Genomic DNA, 20,539 nt, shown 5'->3' on the forward strand with positions numbered 1-20,539 from the left:
ATGATAATCAGTGTACAACAATCACCAATCACTAATGGACCGACCCGCAAGCACAGCAGCAGACTGAACGTTCCCACAATCCTTCTCTCCACGGCGCCAAACAAAACACACACACATAAAGAGATTCAAGAGTTTTGTTGTTGACAAAGTCCATTCAGTCTCACACGAAATCTTTGCACACACAAGGTGAAGTTTTCCTGTGTCCATGAGTGTGGAGGATGAATCAATGCATGACAGTCAATAGTGTAGAAGTTATAGTTTCTCCTGTATTTTAATAAAACTTCATCTCTATCTATCTATCTATCTATCTATCTATCTATCTATCTATCTATCTATCTATCTATCTATCTATCTATCTATCTATCTATCTATCTATCTATCTATCTATCTATCTATCTATCTATCTATCTATCTAGTAAGAACAGAATAGATCAGTGTATTAATAATTCTATACCTCATGGTACCTGTACCACTTTACTGCTACAGAAAATTTGAATGGAAAACTTTAAAAGGAAAATGAATTCCCTCCCTTCAGGTTTGGTCTATTTTACTTCAGTGGAAGATCTGAATATTCCCTTGAAAAATACAGTAAATAAACAGCTAAAATTTACGGCTGATCAGTGTAATTCAGTTTGGAGACTGAGTGAGAGCACAGACCATAGTACATTACAGTAAGGTCAGTGTCTGATATAAAAAAGTAGAAGATCCATAGTGAATGATCTGGATCTGATCCAAAATGTTTAGTCATCTGTATCATGTCCCTGGTCTTCTGCTCCATTCTTCCACCAAATATCTGTTTATTTGTCAGCAGGATCACATCACGGCTGAGAACTGAAGCTAAAAAAAAAAGGAAAGAAAAAAAAAGAGTCTAATGTGTTTTGGAGGTGTCGGGGTTGAGTTGGGTGAACTGGTCCCCGTGGTCCAGTGGGCAGCTCAGCTCATCATCATCACCGTGATTTCTGTCGCTGTGTGACCGGGACTGATCCATCCCTCTCTTCCTCCTCCTCATCCCTCCCTCACCGGGAAACACTGTGGGCAGGACTCATGCAAGAAAGAGAGAGATAGAGAGAGAGTGATACAGAGAGAGAGAGAGAGAGAGAGAGAGAGAGAGAGAGAGAGAGAGAGAGAGAGAGAGAGAGCGGGGATCTCCACGTCTCTCCACCGGCACCACGGGGTGCTCATTCAAACTGACCAGCGCGTCTCAGTCTCAGTCTCAGCGCAGACACCTTCCTCCTCCACATCCATCACCGCGCAGCTACACCGCAGCTGACCACCGGAGCCGGTAGGTTCGATCCCCTCCATCCTCTTTTACAAGCTTTTTATGCATTTGTGCTTTTTTTCCCTTCTTCTTTCTTTCTTTCTTTCTTTTTTAAGCATGCCAGACCGGGGCAGAGGTTTTTGCCCTGCAGCCCGCCCCGCACAGCGACACACAGTCCCGGGGTTTTAATCTCATCTCTGAAGCCTCATTTGAACGCGTTCTGCTGGTGCCTCAGCAGTGTTTAATGGCATGCATTTACATTCATTGATATATAACGCTAAGAGCGTGATGTCTCCGGTACAGTGCAGGCTGCAGAGGTTTTTGCAGGAACTCAGAGTTAGTGGGGGGCGGGGGTGACCAGCTGCTGCAGCCTGTGGGTCCAAAAGGCTGAAAAGTTTGGATGTAGTTCAGTGAAGGAGAGCGCATGCAGAGTGCCTCAGAGTGCAGGAAGGGGGAACTTCTTCAAAAAAAAATGTGCACGGAGCTGATAATTCACATTAGCACTTTGATAACTCAACTGAAAGGAATCCATTTCTGATTTTAATTAAAGTTTGCAGGCTACAGTCCAGCCTCCTCATTGTGTGAGAGGGGATTTTAGGTGAATTAAAGCAGATTTTAAAAGTGCAGTTAGTAGTCAAAGTACAGTAAATGCAACACAAAGGGAAAAATGTTCTATGTATTCTTCCATGTTTTCCTTTTTTCTGTGTTCTCCCTCCACGCTGCTGCAGATAGCGCGCACACACACACACACACTCCTTCAGATCTCCAGGCTATATGCATAAAACAGATAGTGTAATTCAGCGCCACACTCAGATGCACTTTAATCTTCTGTGTGTGTCCATATGTGGAAGAGAGAGAGAGGAGATCTCCACGCAGCCTAATGTGAGGGCCGCTTGTTAAATATGAGAATGTTACCCGAGAGGAGAGAGCATCAATCAGACCAGCCTCTCCTCTGTTTCTACATTTATCAGCCGCTTTGCAGTATGCCAACACACACACATACCACATCACACCACACTGTGTACTGCTGCCTCTATACCGGGTGGGGGGGGCTTTGTTCCCCTTCTCTTCTCCTGAGGGGGACCATTGAATTCCGGGGCCCCATAGGTTGGATGTCAATGTCATTGTGGTTGCAGAGGATTCCCTGTGATTCACTGACACCATGCTGATCAGAACCTCCACAAAGTCTCAGTGTTATCCCCATTGACTGCAGATTTTGTGTTTGCACGTTGAAAAATAAACAATGCATGGAAGATAATCTTTCTTGATAATTATCAGCGTCAGTAATAGAATTCCTCTACAGCATTTCCTCCACAAACAAACCTTATATTTAGATTTATGATATAATGAATAATGGGCTCCTGCCGCAGTTTGTTGCAGTACTTAATACTATAAATCCTCATCCATGCTTTATTCATGAATGTGATTTGAAAACTATCTGGTTATGTAGATGGAGCTGAAGAAGTGTAATATATTTATTCTGATCACCTTCATGCTGGAAAATGGTTTTCTAAAAAGCAGCTTCTATGAGACTTACTGTAGGTGAGGCGTTGATGGTGTGTCAGAGGGAAGAAGCTCTCAGATGTAAAGGGATATTTCTTTTCGATATTTTAAAGCATACAGAGGATCAATGTAATTCTCATATCTATAGCACGTATTTTTTTTTAAAAAAAGTGAAAATCTTCATAAAGACTCACAAAAGACAGAATAAACCTAAAATGAAATGCACAGTCACAGCAGTAAAACATAAAAGGAAAATTAGATGAATTAAAATGTAAATTCCTCGTATGAGTCAGTGAACGTGGTTTATTTAGAGTTCTGGTCTCAAACACCTCGTCTCGTTAGCAGCGTCTGTCTGTGGCTCCACAGCCTGCGTTCAATGACTACTGACATCTCCAGTTCTCCATCAATATATCATTCAAATATTACCTATGAAATAAAACATTAAGACCACGGTAACTATAAGTACTGTGATAAAAGGCCGACTGATAAAGCTCTTCGTTCTCTTTAACAGTTAAAGACTTAACTTGATCGTTTCACTTCATTCTTTCGTTCTTCATTCGTTTTTCTCACTTAATTTTTCCTTCTCACTTTCATTTACTTCCAGTCTTTAGTAGTAAACAAGAACTCTTGTGAATAAATCCACATTACTTGTGTCATTTTTATATTTCATTCTGTGGTTTAGAATGACATCTTGGCAGATCTCCATAATCATTTCTCTACCTTTAGATTTTTCATATACCCCGTATAATTAAAAAAACTAATTACAGAGGCGTCTCACATTTACACTCATTGCACCTGCTAAACAACTAACATGTTAAATATGTTGAATTGAAATAATGAAGCAGCATATTTGTAGCTCATATGGCAGCCGCCTACATACATTCAGTGTGTATACTTGTGAATCAGCTACCTGTCTGTCACTGCATGGACTCCCATCACCCTGACTCTACTCTGGGTTGTTACCATCTGGCTTGAAAAGATGTTTGTTTAGACCAGTGGTTCCCAACCTTTTTTGACCCCATTTTGACATCACAAATTCCTGATTCCTGAATTCCTCAAGATGCGTCAGCTCAGATATTTTTATATGCTGCATTTACTGTAATTTGAACTCGATTTATATTTGAGAAAGTGAACGTATAGAATACAGTGTTTAAGATTGTGTGTGGTGTTTTTAATCATAATTTTAAAAAGAATAATAATCATTTTTTAATTATCAGTATTTTTAAATCAATTACTAGACATTTCAGGCGACCCCGTTTGAATTCCAGGCGACCCCACGTGGGGACCCGACCCCAAGGTTGGAAAACACTGGTTTAGACAAATAGTTTTCTGTAAAAGCTGCAGAGCGAGTGTTTAGTTTGTAGAAGAGGAGCATGAAGCTGCGGCAGCGAGCAGCCTTCCCTCTGTGTTGGCTAAAAACAAACACACGGCAAGACGTGTGGCCGTCTGCTCTGCTGCTCTGCTGCTCTGCCTCACTGTGTCTCCTCCTAACTCACAGTTAAAACCAGAGCTGTTTCCAGGACACAGAGGTCACCGAGCATGGGCACGTCCGGTCACTGTGATGTTCAGGTGCAGTATTCAGTGTCAGTCTGTGGCTTTTGGCAGCACGTAGAGATCATTATACATTTACATGTGGTGGAAAGTAAAAGAAGTGCATTCATTCATGTAGTGTAGACTTTGTACTTTTGCAGGTAGACATGAATATTTTTCATTTTGTCAGTGGCGTAGTGTGAAAAATTACTGATGAGGCTGAAACTCTGCTGTTCTCATTTTATACAAAAGTTTATTACACAGATGCAGCACTGTGGTTTATCTATACACTCTTTCTCTCCCTCTCTCTGTCTCTCTCTCTCTCTCTCACACACACACACACACACACACACACATACTCATTCACATTGCCCTAAACATCTTGAGTTATGCAACCCTCCACCTAAATGCATAACCAGCTGCTTAATGCACAGTACAGATCTGACAATGATTAACACTCACCCATTCACAAGCTCAACCATGAGACGTTTAAAGTTTAATGTTCACATCATGAAGTAACCGTAGCGACATGATCAAACATATAACCAACAAACTTCATTTACTGTGAATCACAAATACTTTGCATATTTACTGTATGTGTCATTTACATGTAAAGTAACTCCTGTAATTTCAGTGTCAGGGATAGTAGGTTTGGTTGGTGTGAGGCCAGAGGACCAATCACAGTTTGACAGTGATGGTGGCTCCATTTGACTGGTTAATCATTGTTTTGTTTTTTCTCGCCAACTTCAACTTACTCTCCTCAGAGATGTGACCATGACATCGGTCTACAGAAAGTGTTCATAACTTACAGCCTCCATAGATTCAACACATACACATTAGATAGAGGGGTGGTGTTTACTTCAATGACAATGGGAAACAGGAGCCGACAAATACATGATGTATAATTATAGACTAAGCTACGCAGTGTAAATAAAATTACCTAAACTACCTAAGTGATGATAATATAATCAGAATTGATTATAAATGTTTATAATTCAGTCATGCAGTACGTATTTTTCCAAAATTGTCCATTCTGCATAATGAGCACTTCTAGATTTTTGTATTATAAAACTTATTTACTTTCCCTGGTATAGGATTTTGAATGTGATGCTGTTACTTACACGCTCAATACCTTTTACCACTTTTACTTACATAAAGGATCTGAGTTCTGAGTTCTGACAACAGGTGTTCTTCACATGTAACTAAAAATACTTCCAGTTGTGATCATGTGAGTAAAGTGTGAGTTAAGTCAGTGTAGACAACTGCATAGGTGAAATACAAGATCCCTGTACTGTAGTCTTGATGTGATGAATCACACAATGAGGATAACTAAGCACACTATTCGACAAACTCTCATCCAAGTTGTTCACGTTAACTTTTATGTAACCGTTGTGGCCCATTGCCGCACAAAGCTGTGAATACTAGATTCTTTGTACGCATGGTTTTATTTTTTAGAGGTAAATAGGTTCTACATTCCAACAAGCTGCTGGTACATGTAAAGTTTCAGTTGTGTTTGCAGGCTCAGTTTTTGCCGCAGTGCAACGCAGTGAGACATCACCTGGCGAATGCTCCGATGCCTAAACACGTGCCGAGATGCTGAATCCTGTCTTGTAATATTTTTGCACCGTTGTGTGTTGATTCACGGTCTGACAAGCTTTTAAATTCATAGATCCTCTCACTCATCCTGGACATGCTGGATTGTATTTCATGTCTCACTGAGCCCCCCCCGCCCCACCACCACCACCACCACCACCACCACCGCAGCCCCTCGCAATTGTTTTTAACGCAGGCCTAATTTTCGGTGTGAACGCTTGTTAACTACGGTGACTGTGTGTGTATTGTGCCGCCGAAACGTCTGAACCCACAGTCGTGCTGTGCCTGAACACTTCCATTGTAGACACTAATAGCGAGCTGTAGCTGTTCTGCTGACACGCTGCTTCCACTCCACAGACAAGGTGTGAACAATCCTCCATATTTTGTTACACAAAAAACAAAAATGGGTTGAACACTTTCTTTTCCAAAACTAAGTATTGTTTTGGAGCTCTGAGCTTCACAGATTTCTGACAAAGACATGTGTCATCTGAGGGTGGGTTCAGATCGCTGGTTGCAAATGAGTCACTTGCCATAGCTTTTGTGTCTCCTCACTTGTGCTTTCTTATTTATTTCTTAGGAAACATTTGCAGGCTTCTTTTTGATTGTTACTTCCACAGAATGAAATGCCAGTAGTCGGCTTTGTCAGGTTTTATGAGTTATTGGTGATAAAAACAACAAAATGCACAGATTTCAAAGGCATGTTTTTTTTAACTATAAAAAACAATGACAGTTGAATTGAAATGGAATTGAAAAAAGAAAATCTATTAAATCACAACTGATTTCCAGGTGAAATTTTCTGACTGAATAGAATCTTTTATTCAAGACAAAGTCAGAGTGAAACCACTGAGGGTGCTGTTAGAGTTTGTCAACTACAAATCCAGTTGATCTACAAAACTGCATCTGAGCTCATTGTGTTCTCCTCTCAGGATTTGCTAATGCACTTCTCTGTCTCGCACGGCCAGGAAGAGAGACCGTCACTGTCACAACAACAGAGACGCATTTTAAAATATGCGTGCACACACAGGCCTGCATACGCATCAGCAGCACGTGCACACACACAGGACACACACACGTTATTGTATGCGCTCCTGAAACACATCCACCGAGCATGCTGCGATTTGCCCGTGACAAGCAACCGCAGTGTGAAGTGTGTATCTGTCACGTCGGTGTGTTGTCAGCCTGTGAAGGCTGCAGTGAATGAGGAGCGGAGATGGCGTGCTGACATCACACCGAGGTCCAGGCTATAGACTTTGCCAAAAGCTTGCCGGTTCCCCCAAATTATCGCCTGGCTCTCCAGGAGTCCCCCGCCATCCCAGCGCCTCTGAGAGGTTCTGCTCTGTCCCAGCAGTCGACAGAGCCTCTGAAAATGAGCTGAATCTGAGCCTTTAATGGGCGGCGTACACACTTGAAGGCCTCACGCACCAGGGAAGGGGCACTGAAAAGATTTTTTTAATCAATTCTTTTAAATGAAAAGCACATACAGGACATAGAAGCAGGGACACGAAACAAGACTTGGCAGCTTAAATTAAAGAACATTTGTAAACAATAAATCATTGGAGCTCTGTAAAGTACAGTTTGCAGCCTGACTAATAATGTGCTCAACACCTGATTTCCATTTAGGTTTCTAACAGATGCTTGTATTGCATTAGCTGGAGGGGATGCAGCACTCGCCTGTACAATTCCAAGTTTCACTGTCTATTAACAGGGGGCATTACAAACAAAGCATATGTTGTCACACTCTTATAAAATCCCACTCTATATATTTGCTTTGAGGTTTATTTATTATGACACCATTTTGTTTTAATGTTGATTCATTCTCAGGGTTTTGTATATAAAGCCTTTTTATTCTTTACTGCAGAATTTCATCACTTTGATAATTCTGATCTTCTTTTTCTTCTCTTCCTTATTATTATCATTATCATTATTTAAAAGTAAGAATTATTTAGAACCACAGGGGCATCAACTTTTGTGAAAGTAAAAGTTATTTCACCTGCTGGTTTTGCCGTTCTCAACCTTTATAGTTTCATTGATGTGTGATAAGTGCCACGTTGTTGCAGCTGTTATGATTGTTATACCTTTGTCTGTGAGGGTGGAGGCCTCAGTGTGTTTTACAGTTTGCTACAGAATAAAGCAACTTTTCATATCAGGGTATTATTGGTGACAGTTAAAGTGTCACCAGTGCCACATGAGTGCATCGTCTGAATTCACATGACAGAATGGGAGAATCTACAGTACCAATAAATAAATGAAAATGACACAAGTCACTAATAGTTTATTATCAACTAATAGACAATGCTTAATTAGACGCAATCAGTAGATGGCAGTATGGTTACAGAGTATGGTTACATTTAAACTTTCTTAATCCCTAGAGACATGAGAATTCCACCAAATTACATAGAAACATGTGAGAAATAATATTTATTTGGTTTCATCGAATCATTTTTATATCATTTCCAGTGTGTTGAAAAAGAGATCTGTCTGCCATTCGGGAATGCAAATGGAGTTAGAGAAGGGTGGACATGTCTGTATGTGTGATGTAGGTTAAATGCAAGAAGTTGAAGATAAATCTTACTGTCATTGCATGGAGGTTTTGCCTGTTAACTCCTGCTTGCTTTGTTCTTTTTTGTGCTACACACCTGTGAACAGGACTTAACAATGTGTGACAACCTTGTTGAAGTCTTTATGGTTGACTGTTGATGAGTTTGTCTCATTGTTGGCTCATATTTCACATGGAGTTCCACAGGGTTCAATCATTGGTACCATCATCTTTAGCTCGTATATGCTTCCCCCTTGGTTATATATTATTACTAGTTCAAGAATGTTGCAGATGCAAAAGACACCAGCTCTATGTATTATTCAAACCTGTAGATGTAAAAAAAAAAAAAAATTTGTTGAAGAAAAGAAAACCCATTTGGCCTATTTTTGGGTATAGAATTTCTCTGCATCACTTTAGACAGCTGCTGCTGATGTTGAATATCCAGGTCACCAAACCTATAGAGAAAGTTGGTTTTGGTCTCTTGTGAGTGACACAATGACTGTCATCTAAGTCTTTTATGATGCCAACCTAGAATTTTTTTTCCCACTATTTTTCAATCATTCACAAATCATCTTCTTGCATCATAGCAGGTTTTTCAACAATCAATTGATCACTGGCCTAAAGAGCCTGCCAGCTAACTCTTCTTCTGCTTCCCTGATGGACATATCCCTAATTGTTATTGGTCATTCTGTCTCTGTTTTGCCACAATCCATAACAACTGTCAATATTTTTTTTTCATATTTGTGAGCCGTCTTACATAATCACAACTTCATCATCTGAGAAGTTCATATTCCAGGCTCAGATTGATTGTCTTGGTTTGAATTTTGAAATTTTCATTTCTCTAACTGGAGCAGCAGCACTTAGCCCGATGTTCTCCATTCATTCAGACCTCGCTGGTATAGACACAGCATCTTATATGCTCTCTGCGCCTCACTGTATGGGAGCTGGTTTAGCTAAGTCTATTAAAGATGTATGATTATGCATGTCTCACTTCACCTCATTTTATGCCACACTTCTCTGTAGCTATTATGCCTGCCAATATATCCGTCATATGAACCCTGCTAAATGCAGCCATCCTCAATTAAATGACTTGTAGCAGGTGTACAATTTCATCTGCACTGTCTGGTTCCCACCACCAACAGCCTGTCTGGAAATCTATCAATTCATCTCCTGTTAAATGGCCTTAAGAGAGATATACCTCAGGGCAATGACATGGGTCTCCCTTTTGCTCCTTAAAATGATCACATATTTAAAGATGGGTGATTCATTCAGAGCTTTTTATGGGTTCCTCGCGGGTGGCTCAAGTTCATTACATGTTCAGACTCTTTTAATTCCAATGTAACACTTCATGATCATTACTTCATGGTGTTCACTTTTTCTATATTACACCCAAAGACTGATAAGGATTAAAAAAAAGAACATCAGGTTTAATTTCTGATGTTGAAACAGAATCTGAAAAGCTGATTCTAACCCTGAAGAACCTCTCTTGCCTCTCATAGTCATCTTCACTGCCAAAACCACTAGAACACAACACTGCTCATTCTCTCCGCAACAGCATGCATCATCGATACCCCCTGCCTCAATATTCAAGGCTATAGGCTGCTGGTTTTCACATGCCTATGAATGTTTTATCCAGCCCAGCTCAAACCATCCGAGATGCTGGGAGACGCACCTCTTTTTATTGCATTTTAACACTCTTCATACTTTTTTTTTTTTTTTAAATACATTTCTTAATGTAAATATGAGCGTTTTAGCTCAATAGCTTCCAAGTCATGTGACCTATTGACCTCAAACCAGTGCAGGGCCATAGTGCTACACATAGTCGCTAGATCCGGAGTGAATGTCAGTTGAATATCCAGTTAGGTGTTGATGTTGCTGACTGACGGATTTAGGGAGTGAGAGATCATATTTTCACCATTGGTCATCTGAATGCCATGTGACTGACTTGGGGTTTCCCTATTGGAAGGTGCTCTTTCAAAATTGAACTAAACTTAACTAACTGTTTCTCTTGTGGGGCGTTCACAGCCTGCAGTGTTGCCAATGCCAACACAGTGCATTTGAAACTAGACGGAACTTGTCAATTATTACACACTGAACCTTTCAAAGGCTTTAAGGCAGACCTTAAGCTGTTCTGTCCTGACAAACCAGACTAATTTACTGACTAGACTTGTTTTTTAATCGCAAGAAATTATCTTTATATGCTTTTATTTTGAAACGCCTGCGTATAGCGGGAGTGTGCTTCCTCCTGTCATATGTGATTGACGTGAGTGACGTGTGAGGTCGGAGTCACCTGCAGAGGTTCAGAGGGTTCATAGGCTACACGTTGAGAGCAGCTGTGTGAGTGGATGTTTTCATGCTTGAAAAAGTGCGTGGTTGATACTGGATGTAGAGTTTCTGTTTGCTCTTAGTTTGCAGCGGCCATGTGGCTTTGTTAAAAGACAACGACACAAAGCTGTCACTAGAACAAAAGTAGGAGAAATACAGATATTTTAAGATCAGAAGGTGAAGAGCACGCTGGTGCTGTTAGATGAGCTACAAAAGAAGCACTATTAGAAGAAGTACTATTAACAAAGCTTCATGCAGTGAAGCAAGGACGTGAAAAAACAGTAGCCTACGACTGTCAACAGGTGCATCAGTGTATCACTGAATGCACTGTGTCTGGACAATGGGAATATTTTGCTAAACTATTTGTTTCTGACACTGACACATCACCTTTGTGCTTCATAATAACCAGTGTGAGATTTGGCATTGAAAGAAACTAATGTTCTTATTTAAAAACAGAAGTACATTTATGTCTAGTACAGTTGTATACTGGTTTGGATTTTTTTTTTTTTAGTAATGTAATGTAATTACTTTTATATTTGACATAGTTCAAGTCAAAGTTCAGACAGGAGAGGAGGTAGCCTATCAATGACAGCATCCATAAGGTTGTGGGCTGCTCACAGTATTCTCCACCGTTCTTAATAACTATATGAAGTCATTTTGAATTAATTGCTGTGGAATGAAAAATAAGAATGAGTGCATTCACTGTGTGGTTTATATTTTAAATCTTAGTAGTAAAATTAAAGGGATAGTTCATCCAGTTATCCGTGGCTTCTCTGAGTTACAGGGGGTCTCGGCGTAGCAGTGCATGTCCATATTGCAAATGGATACCAGCTGTCTTCGTAACAAAAAGACACACCAGAAAACATCAAAATACCTCCATTGCTCGTATGTAATGTCCGTCTTGTATTGAAGCCCCGAAATGCAAAATTGTCCCGAAAAAAATTAAATAAGTCTATATTTCAAGCTTGTTTGTAGCGGAAGCTCCTCTTCCCGGTTCGTCAAATTTGGACGAACCAGGGTCTGTCCTCTTCCCATTTCGTCCAAATTTGATGAACCGGGAAGAGGAGCTTCGAGAAGCTTCCGCTACAAAACAAGCTTGAAATATAGACTTATTTAATTTTTTTTCGGGACAATTTCACATTTCGGGGCTTCAGTACAAGACAGACATTACATACGAGCAGCATGGAGGTATTTGGATGTTTTTTGGTGTGTCTTTTTGTTACAAAGACAGTTGGTATCCATTTGCAACCGTTATATGGACATGCACTGCTAAATTGAAATTTCAATTTTGGGTGAACTATCCCTTTAAGGTACAGGGTAACAAATTTGTGTGGCCCCCAGGCAACAATCTGGGTTTCATGTATGACCCCTCCCCAGGAAAAATAATTCCACACCTCTGTCCTAAGAAGCACTTTAAGAACACATCACATTTTGTCAACACAAGAACTCCTAGATTTGGTTCAGTTTTTGTCATTATATCCGGTCCTGCTGCAGACAGGCTGCCGGTAACTCATCTCTTGGCACTCATCTTTTCAAATGAATTTATTATGCATTATTCTGAATTTCTATCCCCATCACACCACCTCTGTCTGCTGTGTTCTGTCTCTCAGGTGCAGAGGAGCTGTAAAGAAGAAGACGAGGAAGGAGGAGGTGATGTTCTCACCTCAGCTCGCTGTGACTATGAGCTCTGTGAGGGTCTGAGCCCGTCACAACGCCTCGCAGCAGTAGCAGCGGCCGCAGCAGCCCGTCCTCAGGCTCCGAATACCCACCCGCAGTCCCAGAGTAAAAGACAACAACCGGCTTTTAAACTTCCCTACTTGACACCGCACCGCTCCGCCCGCTCTGCTCCGGTTCCCAGTGCCATGGCCTTCACCCTGTCAGAGATCATGGCAGCGAGGCGGCAGCAACAGTCACAGGCTCAGTCACACAGCCAGCGCGGCAGCAGGACCACGGTGGAGGTGGACGAGTACAGCACCAACCCCACTCAGGCCTTCACCTTCTACAACATCAACCAGGGACGCTTCCAGCCACCACACGTCCACATGTGAGTAGACAAAATTAGCAGCTGGAAAACTAATTAAAGGCATGTCATTTAGACTTATGTCACATTGTAGTTTACATGAATTGTACTGCCTGGATATAATCAGATATCAGAAGTCAGACCAGGGGTGATTAGTATCCCTAAAAGGAAATATGTAGAGCAAATTAAATTATGTTTTGAAAAAAAGAGAATCCCAAGAATATATTATTCTCATGTTGGTGCATTAAAGGGGACATATTATGGAAATATAACTTTTTGAAGGCTCTTTAACATATATTTGGGTGTTTGTTCTGCCTTCCGCCCCCCAAAATGTGAGATTTGACAAAAAACATCTGTAATGTGCAGCATAACCCCACCCCTACCTGGGACCGGTAGAAGGGGCAGGGCAGTGGTTCATTTGCATTTAAAGGGACAGACACTGAAACCAGCTGTTCTGAACAGGGCTGTTTTGAGAGGATGAAAAGAGCTGTGATGTTTGATCCTTGTGGTATTTTTACCAAAGCATGTCACAGACATGTCTTTAAGACACCTGGGAACTATTTTGATTTGTGGAAAAGGGGGATAGTATGTCTCCTTTAAATGTGATGGTAATGACAGGACATGGTTTGTATAAGTTAACATAAAGACAGGAAGCAAGAAGAGACAGACGAAACACTCTCTTTAGCTAACACTCAGACAAGCAGGAATTAAAATGTAACTTTTTTTTTTTTTTTACCCATGAACAACCACCAAAATGTGTTCTTTTTCTTCTTCTTTTATTTCAAGGTGATGCAGCACATTATCTCATTTGCACTTCTCTTGTTTCTGTCTTTTACATACTGTTCAGATATGCTAGTTTCTTTAGCAGTTACCAGTGACTTCTTCTCTCTTTTCTTTTCTCTGTTGTTCACTGTGTCTTATGTTTAATTATTCCCCTGCCTCCTTTAATGATACGAGTGACGAAACAGTCAGAGCCAGTAGTTTAACGGAGTCAAGCCTCAGTGTATAGGAAGCACTCCTCCTCTTCCCTGCAGCTTCAGAGCAGATAGAAAACTCAGTTGACTACCAAGGAGTATAGCTTTAAGCAGTTCAGCATCTGTACACACTCCAGGTATGCACCAGTTTATACCCAGTCTTATTAAAAAAAAAAAAAAATCTCAATCTACTGCCAATGTGTTGTTACACCCCCTCGATAGAACCTATTGCTGTCCCACCAAAACCAGCTGAGTAAAAGTGATTGAAATCCATTTGTTAACAAGTGAATAGTATTTCTGTTGAAAGAGGAAAAGCAGACTGGTGAGAACAATCACTGGTGCAATGATGGAATCACTGCTCTCTACATTAATGAGAACTTAAACCATTATCTAACTGTGGTGCCTTCCTGGGCTTTTATGCTTGTCCAGACTATTATTTTCTCAGCAAGAATTTATATACTGGTTCTAATTAAGATGTTCTATTTATAGGATTTATCTTCATGTCTGGCCCTCAAAGGTGAGATAAAACTAAAAGTTTAGCTTGAACTTGAAAGCTATCACAGTTATACTGATGCTATGAAAGAGAATCCCTCTGCGGGGCTCCATAAAGCTTTAGTTCCCCTCACACACACACAGACAACATTTTCCATGAGCGCTCTTCTTATTTGATTACTTTTGTGACTCACACTTTTTGCCGACTGTCCTACATGCATGTCTGTCTGCTCTCCCACTTCCCCTCATCTCTTCCTCTCTCTTGTGGTGGGATGCGGAGGAGGAAGAGGAGGAGGAGGAGGAGGAGGAGGTGGAGGCAGGGCTGGGTGTTATCGTACCTGGAGGAGAGCTTGCTAAACTGGGCCACGGTTATTCACCAGCTCCTCTCTTCCCCCTGGAGACCCTGTGGATCTGCACACTTGCTGGAAATCCCACAGGACTCTGCTCTTTTTCTATATCTGCACTTTATTCTTTTCTCTATATCTGCACATTCCTCTTTCTGTCTCTTTCAGCTCTGTGCTTTTATTGTGGCTTCTCACTCTGGCTTCTCTCTATGTCTCTTGTTTCCTCCTCTGTCTCAGTCTGTGGGGATGATTTTTTTTTTCCTCCGCTGGATACTAATTCAAACTTTTTTCATTGTCAGCCTCTTACCACAGAGACTTTGCACGCAGCACTCTGTGCCTTTCTCCAGCATTGTTTCAAGTGCACCAAAAGCCGCAGTGACCCCCTTTTCCCTTCCTCTGTCCCTCAACTTCCTTTCTCTCTTCTTTTACTCTTCTTCCCAGGGTGGACCCGATGCCTCACGACACGCCCAAGCCGCCGGGCTACACCCGCTTCGTGTGCATCTCAGACACCCACTCCCGCACCGACGCCATCCAGATGCCGTACGGGGACGTGTTCATCCACGCCGGGGACTTCACCGAGCTGGGGCTGCCCTCCGAGGTCAAGAAGTTTAACGACTGGCTAGGTCAGCATCTCTGAAAGTTGTGTCTGGATTTGGTTTGTGTAACTGGGTCCTTGTGTGATGGTCTATGAATAGAGCTGGGGTCAATGCCAGGCTAAATTTATTTGCTCTGGTTGCAAAGCTGAAAATTAAAAAGAAAAAAAAGGTTTAGTTGAAGTTTAAAGTGAACTCCAACTAAAAATCGATTTAAATTTACTGCGGCCCATTTTCCTAAAGTGTGACGTAGGCTATATAGTAGGGAGGTTAAGCGACTTTTGACTTCAAGTCATGATGCAAAGGTTCCCTTTGGCATGGAAGTACATTAGGGTCATACAAATAAATCTATCCTAAGACACAAGTGAGATCACACTTTGTATCCAAAATAAACACATTTTTAAAATGCCTTTTTTAAATTGAGAAAACACATGCTAAAAGCATTTAGAATGTCCATATAAACTACAATGTTTTCAGCTCCTGGATGTTATCTACATCTTATTTATGACATGATTGCAATATTTCAGAATTGTTTCTCAATTTGAATGATGAACAGGGATCTAATGTTTTTCAATCTGTAGGGCAGACTGACATAGAAAGCCTAAAGTCCAGTCAAGACATTCCATTATGGCTAATTTGAAATAAGAAATAAAGATACTGTAACATCATGAGATTGATAAAATGAGCATTAACAAGCATTCACAAAAGTAAAAATCTACCAAAATAATGAAGCTTACCAGTTTCTCAGCATTACTCTGAGAGAGGATCTTAGCCAGCTATACTGCGCTGGTGAAATAAGTCAGTCCTAATCATATGCTTTATGTGGGAGCTGCAAACCTAAAACCTTTAAAAACATGTTTATTTCGGATACAAAATGTGATCTCACTTGTGTCTTAGGATAGATTTATTTGTATGACCCTAAGGTACTTCCATGCCAAAGGGGAGCTTTGCATCATGACTTGAAGTCAACGGCCTATTTTTTGGGCTTAACCTCCCTACTAATATATTTTAATTGATGTCCTGGATGGATTATGATCTTTTCTTCCATTGTGGCGAGTTCAAGAATGCTCTGAGAAAGTCTGAAATTTGAGTTTACTTCTGAATAGCAACATTTTAAACGCACATAACAACGAGATATTCGGTCCTATTCAGTTTTCTGACAACAGGACCCATGAATGCAGCACTTAATGGCAGCCGATTCTCAAACCATTTGCCGAGTTCCTTGAACACATCATAAAGGGGTGTTTTTCAAATGTTCTCCACTGATAGCCGCATGTCTGCACAATGATAACCTTGACAAATAAATGGTGTTGACTGAATGTTCATTGTGATGGACTCTCTGCAAGTGGATTTCCATTGCAAACTGAATGAATTTAAATCAATGGCTGCCTGTTGAAAAGTCGAAAAAGAAATAGGAACTTGGCTGTGCTTTGAGACACAATGGCAGTCCAGTCAAACACAGACCATGATGACATATGCAACCTACAGTATGGCTCTGTAGACCTGATGTGGTGTGGTGTGTGTCTGGTTTGTGTTGAGCTCTTGGCAAACACAGCAGTGATCTGTATGCAAGCAAGAGAGAGAGTAGGAAGATTCACTGGTTTTTTTTTGTTTTTAGAGATGATGAAAGTTCATGATCCAGTTTTGAACATTCAATATTGATTTTTATAAGATCAAACCCCTGTTTAGACATATTTTAAAACTGAATTCAATAGAGAACAGTGGATACATGACAGAGATTATAGGAGTCACTTGCTGCCTTAACCTTTAATCTTCAGCGTGTCCAATTTATGTTGCTATACTCTGTATATGGTAAAACCAAAAGTGGTGTGTGATGCATTCAAGCTAAATGGGGAAAACCATGACCAGGGTGAACATGCTCTCACTGAACTTCACCAAACTCAATGAAATCATCATAATAGAAGTCGTCATTGGAAGAGATAGTAAACTTTGTCCATAAAGACATGGTCAGCAACAAAACACCGGCTGTGGCATTTAAAAAACTGATTGACTGAAAATTCTTTACCATCTGCAGCTGTAGAAATCCAGAATTACTAAGGCTGCAGCTCTCCAGTCTTCAGCTGTCCAGTGTTCTCCTCTGTCCTCTCCCATCAGCAAAGTGTGTCTCTGACCACAGAGCTGCTGCCCACTAGATGTTTTTGTTTGTTTGTTTTTTTTGACTTGTGTGTGGAAATTCAGAAAAAATCATATTTTTCAGCAAAACTTCATTGGATACCAAAGGTTGAGATTGATTGATTGATTGATTGATTGATTGATTGATTGATTGATTGATTGATTGATTGATTGATTGATTGATTGATTTTTTTTTTTTTGGGTGGGGGGGGGGCTTTTGTCTTTAATTGATAGGATAGTAGAGAGAGAAAGGAAATGGGGAGTCAGAGAGAGTGGGGGAATGACATATGCAGCAAAGGACCACCAGGGGATTTGAACCAGGGCCACTACAGCAAGGACTGTGGTCTCTGCATATGGAGCTGTATGGCGGCCCAGGTTTAGGTTGATTTTTGATGTGAACATTAAAGTTACCATCCCAGGCGGCTGGACTTACGATTTTTTTCCCCGAATTGCACAACTTTATGTGTCCCGTAAACGTAGATGGCGGTTGCATGATTTGGCAGTTTGACTGTGGCCATCCAAACAAAGTTGTCTGTGACTGTGTGTCTGTTGATTGGTAGGACACATTTTGGCCCCTGCTCCTTACACAGATGACCACATTTCGTCATTGGTATGTCAAATCACTTACAATATGTTACTGATTACTGTCTAATACTTACCAGATGTACTCAGATTGTTTGCATTTTGCAAAAAATGTGCCGTCTGGGATGGTAATTTGAGTGATCTGCATCTGCTGGATTTTAAGGCCATGCACTGCTGTCACATGATTGGCTGATTGGATAATTGCATGACTAAGCAGGTGAATGAAAAAATAAAAGATGAATAAAAAACAGGGAAGGAAGAGACAGATGGGAAACCAGGGGAAGGAGAAACACTCAGTCATGGTCCGAGCTGTGACACAACCTTTGTAGCTTCCTTTGAGCAGGAGGAAGAGCGGAGGAGCGGTTGAGAGAGGAGACTGTTAGCCTTTACCTTGTGACAAGGGAAGGTGTCAAAGCTTGACTGAGCTCTGACTTCTCTTCTTTGACATTTGGCTCCAGCAGCCCCCCAGTGGAGGCATCTTATCTCCACACTGTGTTAGGTCTTATCATCTCTACCTGATATCTGTTAGAAAAAAACCTAATGAAGTGACCTTGCACAAAGCCGTGCAGCTCCATTATCGCGGCCGTTATCGCCATTGTCGCCATCGTTGTCGTCGTCAACACCAGCACACGAATACACTCCCCAGGAATGGCAGGCGCCTTGCTATAGCGGGGGCGGACGACGGGCCTTTTTTTTGGTGTGTGTTCATCTCTTTCTCCGAGGGAGGGGGAGTGAAGAGTGGGAAGATAAGGAGGATAACTTGTTGTCCCTTCCCTCCTCACTCTCTCTGTCTCTCTGACACACACACACACATGTGAGCTGCAGGGAGCGCAGGCTGGAAATCCGCTAGCCTGCACTCCAGCGGCGAGAGAGGCAACGGGAGAGACGGGAAAGAAAAGATAAACCGAGCCAAACGCCTGATGCTGCCTCTGAAGTCTCTCCTCTCCTCTCCTCTCTGCCGTTATTCTCTCCTTCCCTGCAACTCTGCCATCTCTTTCTCTTCCTCTCGTCTGCTCGTATAAATATTTATAATCTGGCTATTCCTATTCTTTCTCTCTCTCTCTCAGTCCCTCCTGCTCCCTGTCTCCAGCTCTCTCTCACACACACACACACCGTCTCATTCTGTAGATGAATGTAACTCCTGCTGTTTGTGTGCAGAGCAAATTTACAGAGATCAGGTTTAGCGCATTCATTTCTTCTGAGTCTCTGTACAAACTGAGCGTCGGTCAGGTAACACCATCTGCTCCCAAACTTTCTGCTCTTTCATATTTCCTCCTCACTCCTCTGTTTTCATATTTTGTTCATCTTCTTTTGTTTATTCCTTTTTCTATCTATTCCCCCTCTCTCTCTCTTTCATCTGTTGTTCTTCAAACTCATTTTTATTGACCATCCTTTCTTTTTTCAGTTCAGTATTTCCCCCCTTTTTCTCTTTCTCCTCCATCTCAGTCCTCTCTCTGGTTGCGGTGGCAGCTCTGTAGCCATTCTCCTCTCAGCTCTTATTTTTAGCAGGAAGTCAGGCAGCTCTCGGGGGCCGCTGGCTGCCGCTCAAGGCTTTGTCAGGGATGGCGAACGCTGCAGGAGAAAAGGGGGGAGAGGGGAGGAAAAGAGGAGAGGACTGAAGAGGCGGGAGATGAAATTCGTGCAGGGAGAGGAGGGAAGTGAGGAGATGACAGAGAGAGGAGGAGGAGGAGGAGGGAGAGGGTCCAGAGGAAAGCTGCCTTACCTGGGTAAACTCACAGCTCACCGACGCCAAACCTCTGCACTCCGTTGTCTTGGTGATCGGTGCAGGTCCAGCTGTCAGTCACCGATTTAGGATTGTGTGTTTATGTGTGAATTTGGATCATTTTTTGCCAGATTTTAGTCCCTTGAACTCAAAGTTTGAGGCTTTTCTGTTTTAAAACAGCTGTAGCTGAACTGTTCAAGTTTTTACTTCCTGTATGGATGCTGATGCATTCTGGCAAGGCAAGGCAAGGGGCAAGGCAATTTTATTTGTATAGCCTGTTTTTACAAACAGTTTGTCTCAAAGGGCTGCACATAGCATCATAACAACATCCTCTGCCCTTAGACCCTCACATCGACTAAGGAAAAACTCCATGGAAAACCCTTTTAACAGGGAAAAATCGGGGAAAACAATCAATCAATAAATAATTAAGCAAAAACAGCAACAACTCGAAGTGGAGGATTTGCTGCTTCTCTTTTTAATAACATAATTAACTGTAAATAGACTGTTTTTCGATGGCCGATGTAAACAAGTTTTAAAAAAATCATTTTTAAGTTTTACTCTGGGCAGAAAGTTTCAAGTTCATGATCTGATCTGTGGCTGCAGCAGCTAAAGTGAGTGATAACAAGACCAACTCAATTATACAGGAGGTAGGGGATCGATACAGAGTTACCAGCCTGTGCTGCACTGTTGTAGTTTACAGTTCCATTATAGGATCAGTAAGAGATGTTGGGGATTAAACTGCCCTGTTCACTCCACATGTGATCTCACCTCCCTGCTCTGTCAGCTAATAAACACATGAGTACAGTCGGTCTGACAGACTGGACTGTGGAGAGAGAGCGTGATGGAAAGAATGGGGCACGTAGCAGCTGTGTGTGAATCACACCTCTACAGTGAAATGAGGTTTCATCCATTTGAAATAATAGGAAACTGTGG

The 20,539-nt window shown here is 41.5% G+C and overlaps 1 protein-coding gene across 1 annotated transcript in view; it reads left to right on the forward strand.

The window, feature by feature from the left end:
* The first annotated feature begins 1,063 nt into the window (after nucleotides 1–1,063).
* Nucleotides 1,064–20,539, forward strand: part of mpped1 (metallophosphoesterase domain containing 1) — a 94,100-nt gene continuing 74,624 nt past the window's right edge. Inside the window, exons 1-3 of the mRNA XM_085769423.1 lie at nucleotides 1,064–1,282; nucleotides 12,356–12,789; nucleotides 15,017–15,198. Of these exons, the coding sequence (XP_085625549.1) occupies nucleotides 12,608–12,789; nucleotides 15,017–15,198 (364 nt within the window). The 5' untranslated portion in view covers nucleotides 1,064–1,282; nucleotides 12,356–12,607. The remainder of the gene's footprint in view (nucleotides 1,283–12,355; nucleotides 12,790–15,016; nucleotides 15,199–20,539) is intronic.

Source organism: Trachurus japonicus, chromosome 23 (assembly GCF_045865225.1).
Source record: "Trachurus japonicus isolate A0001 chromosome 23, Traja_1.0".
NCBI classification, from domain to species: Eukaryota; Metazoa; Chordata; class Actinopteri; order Carangiformes; family Carangidae; genus Trachurus; species Trachurus japonicus.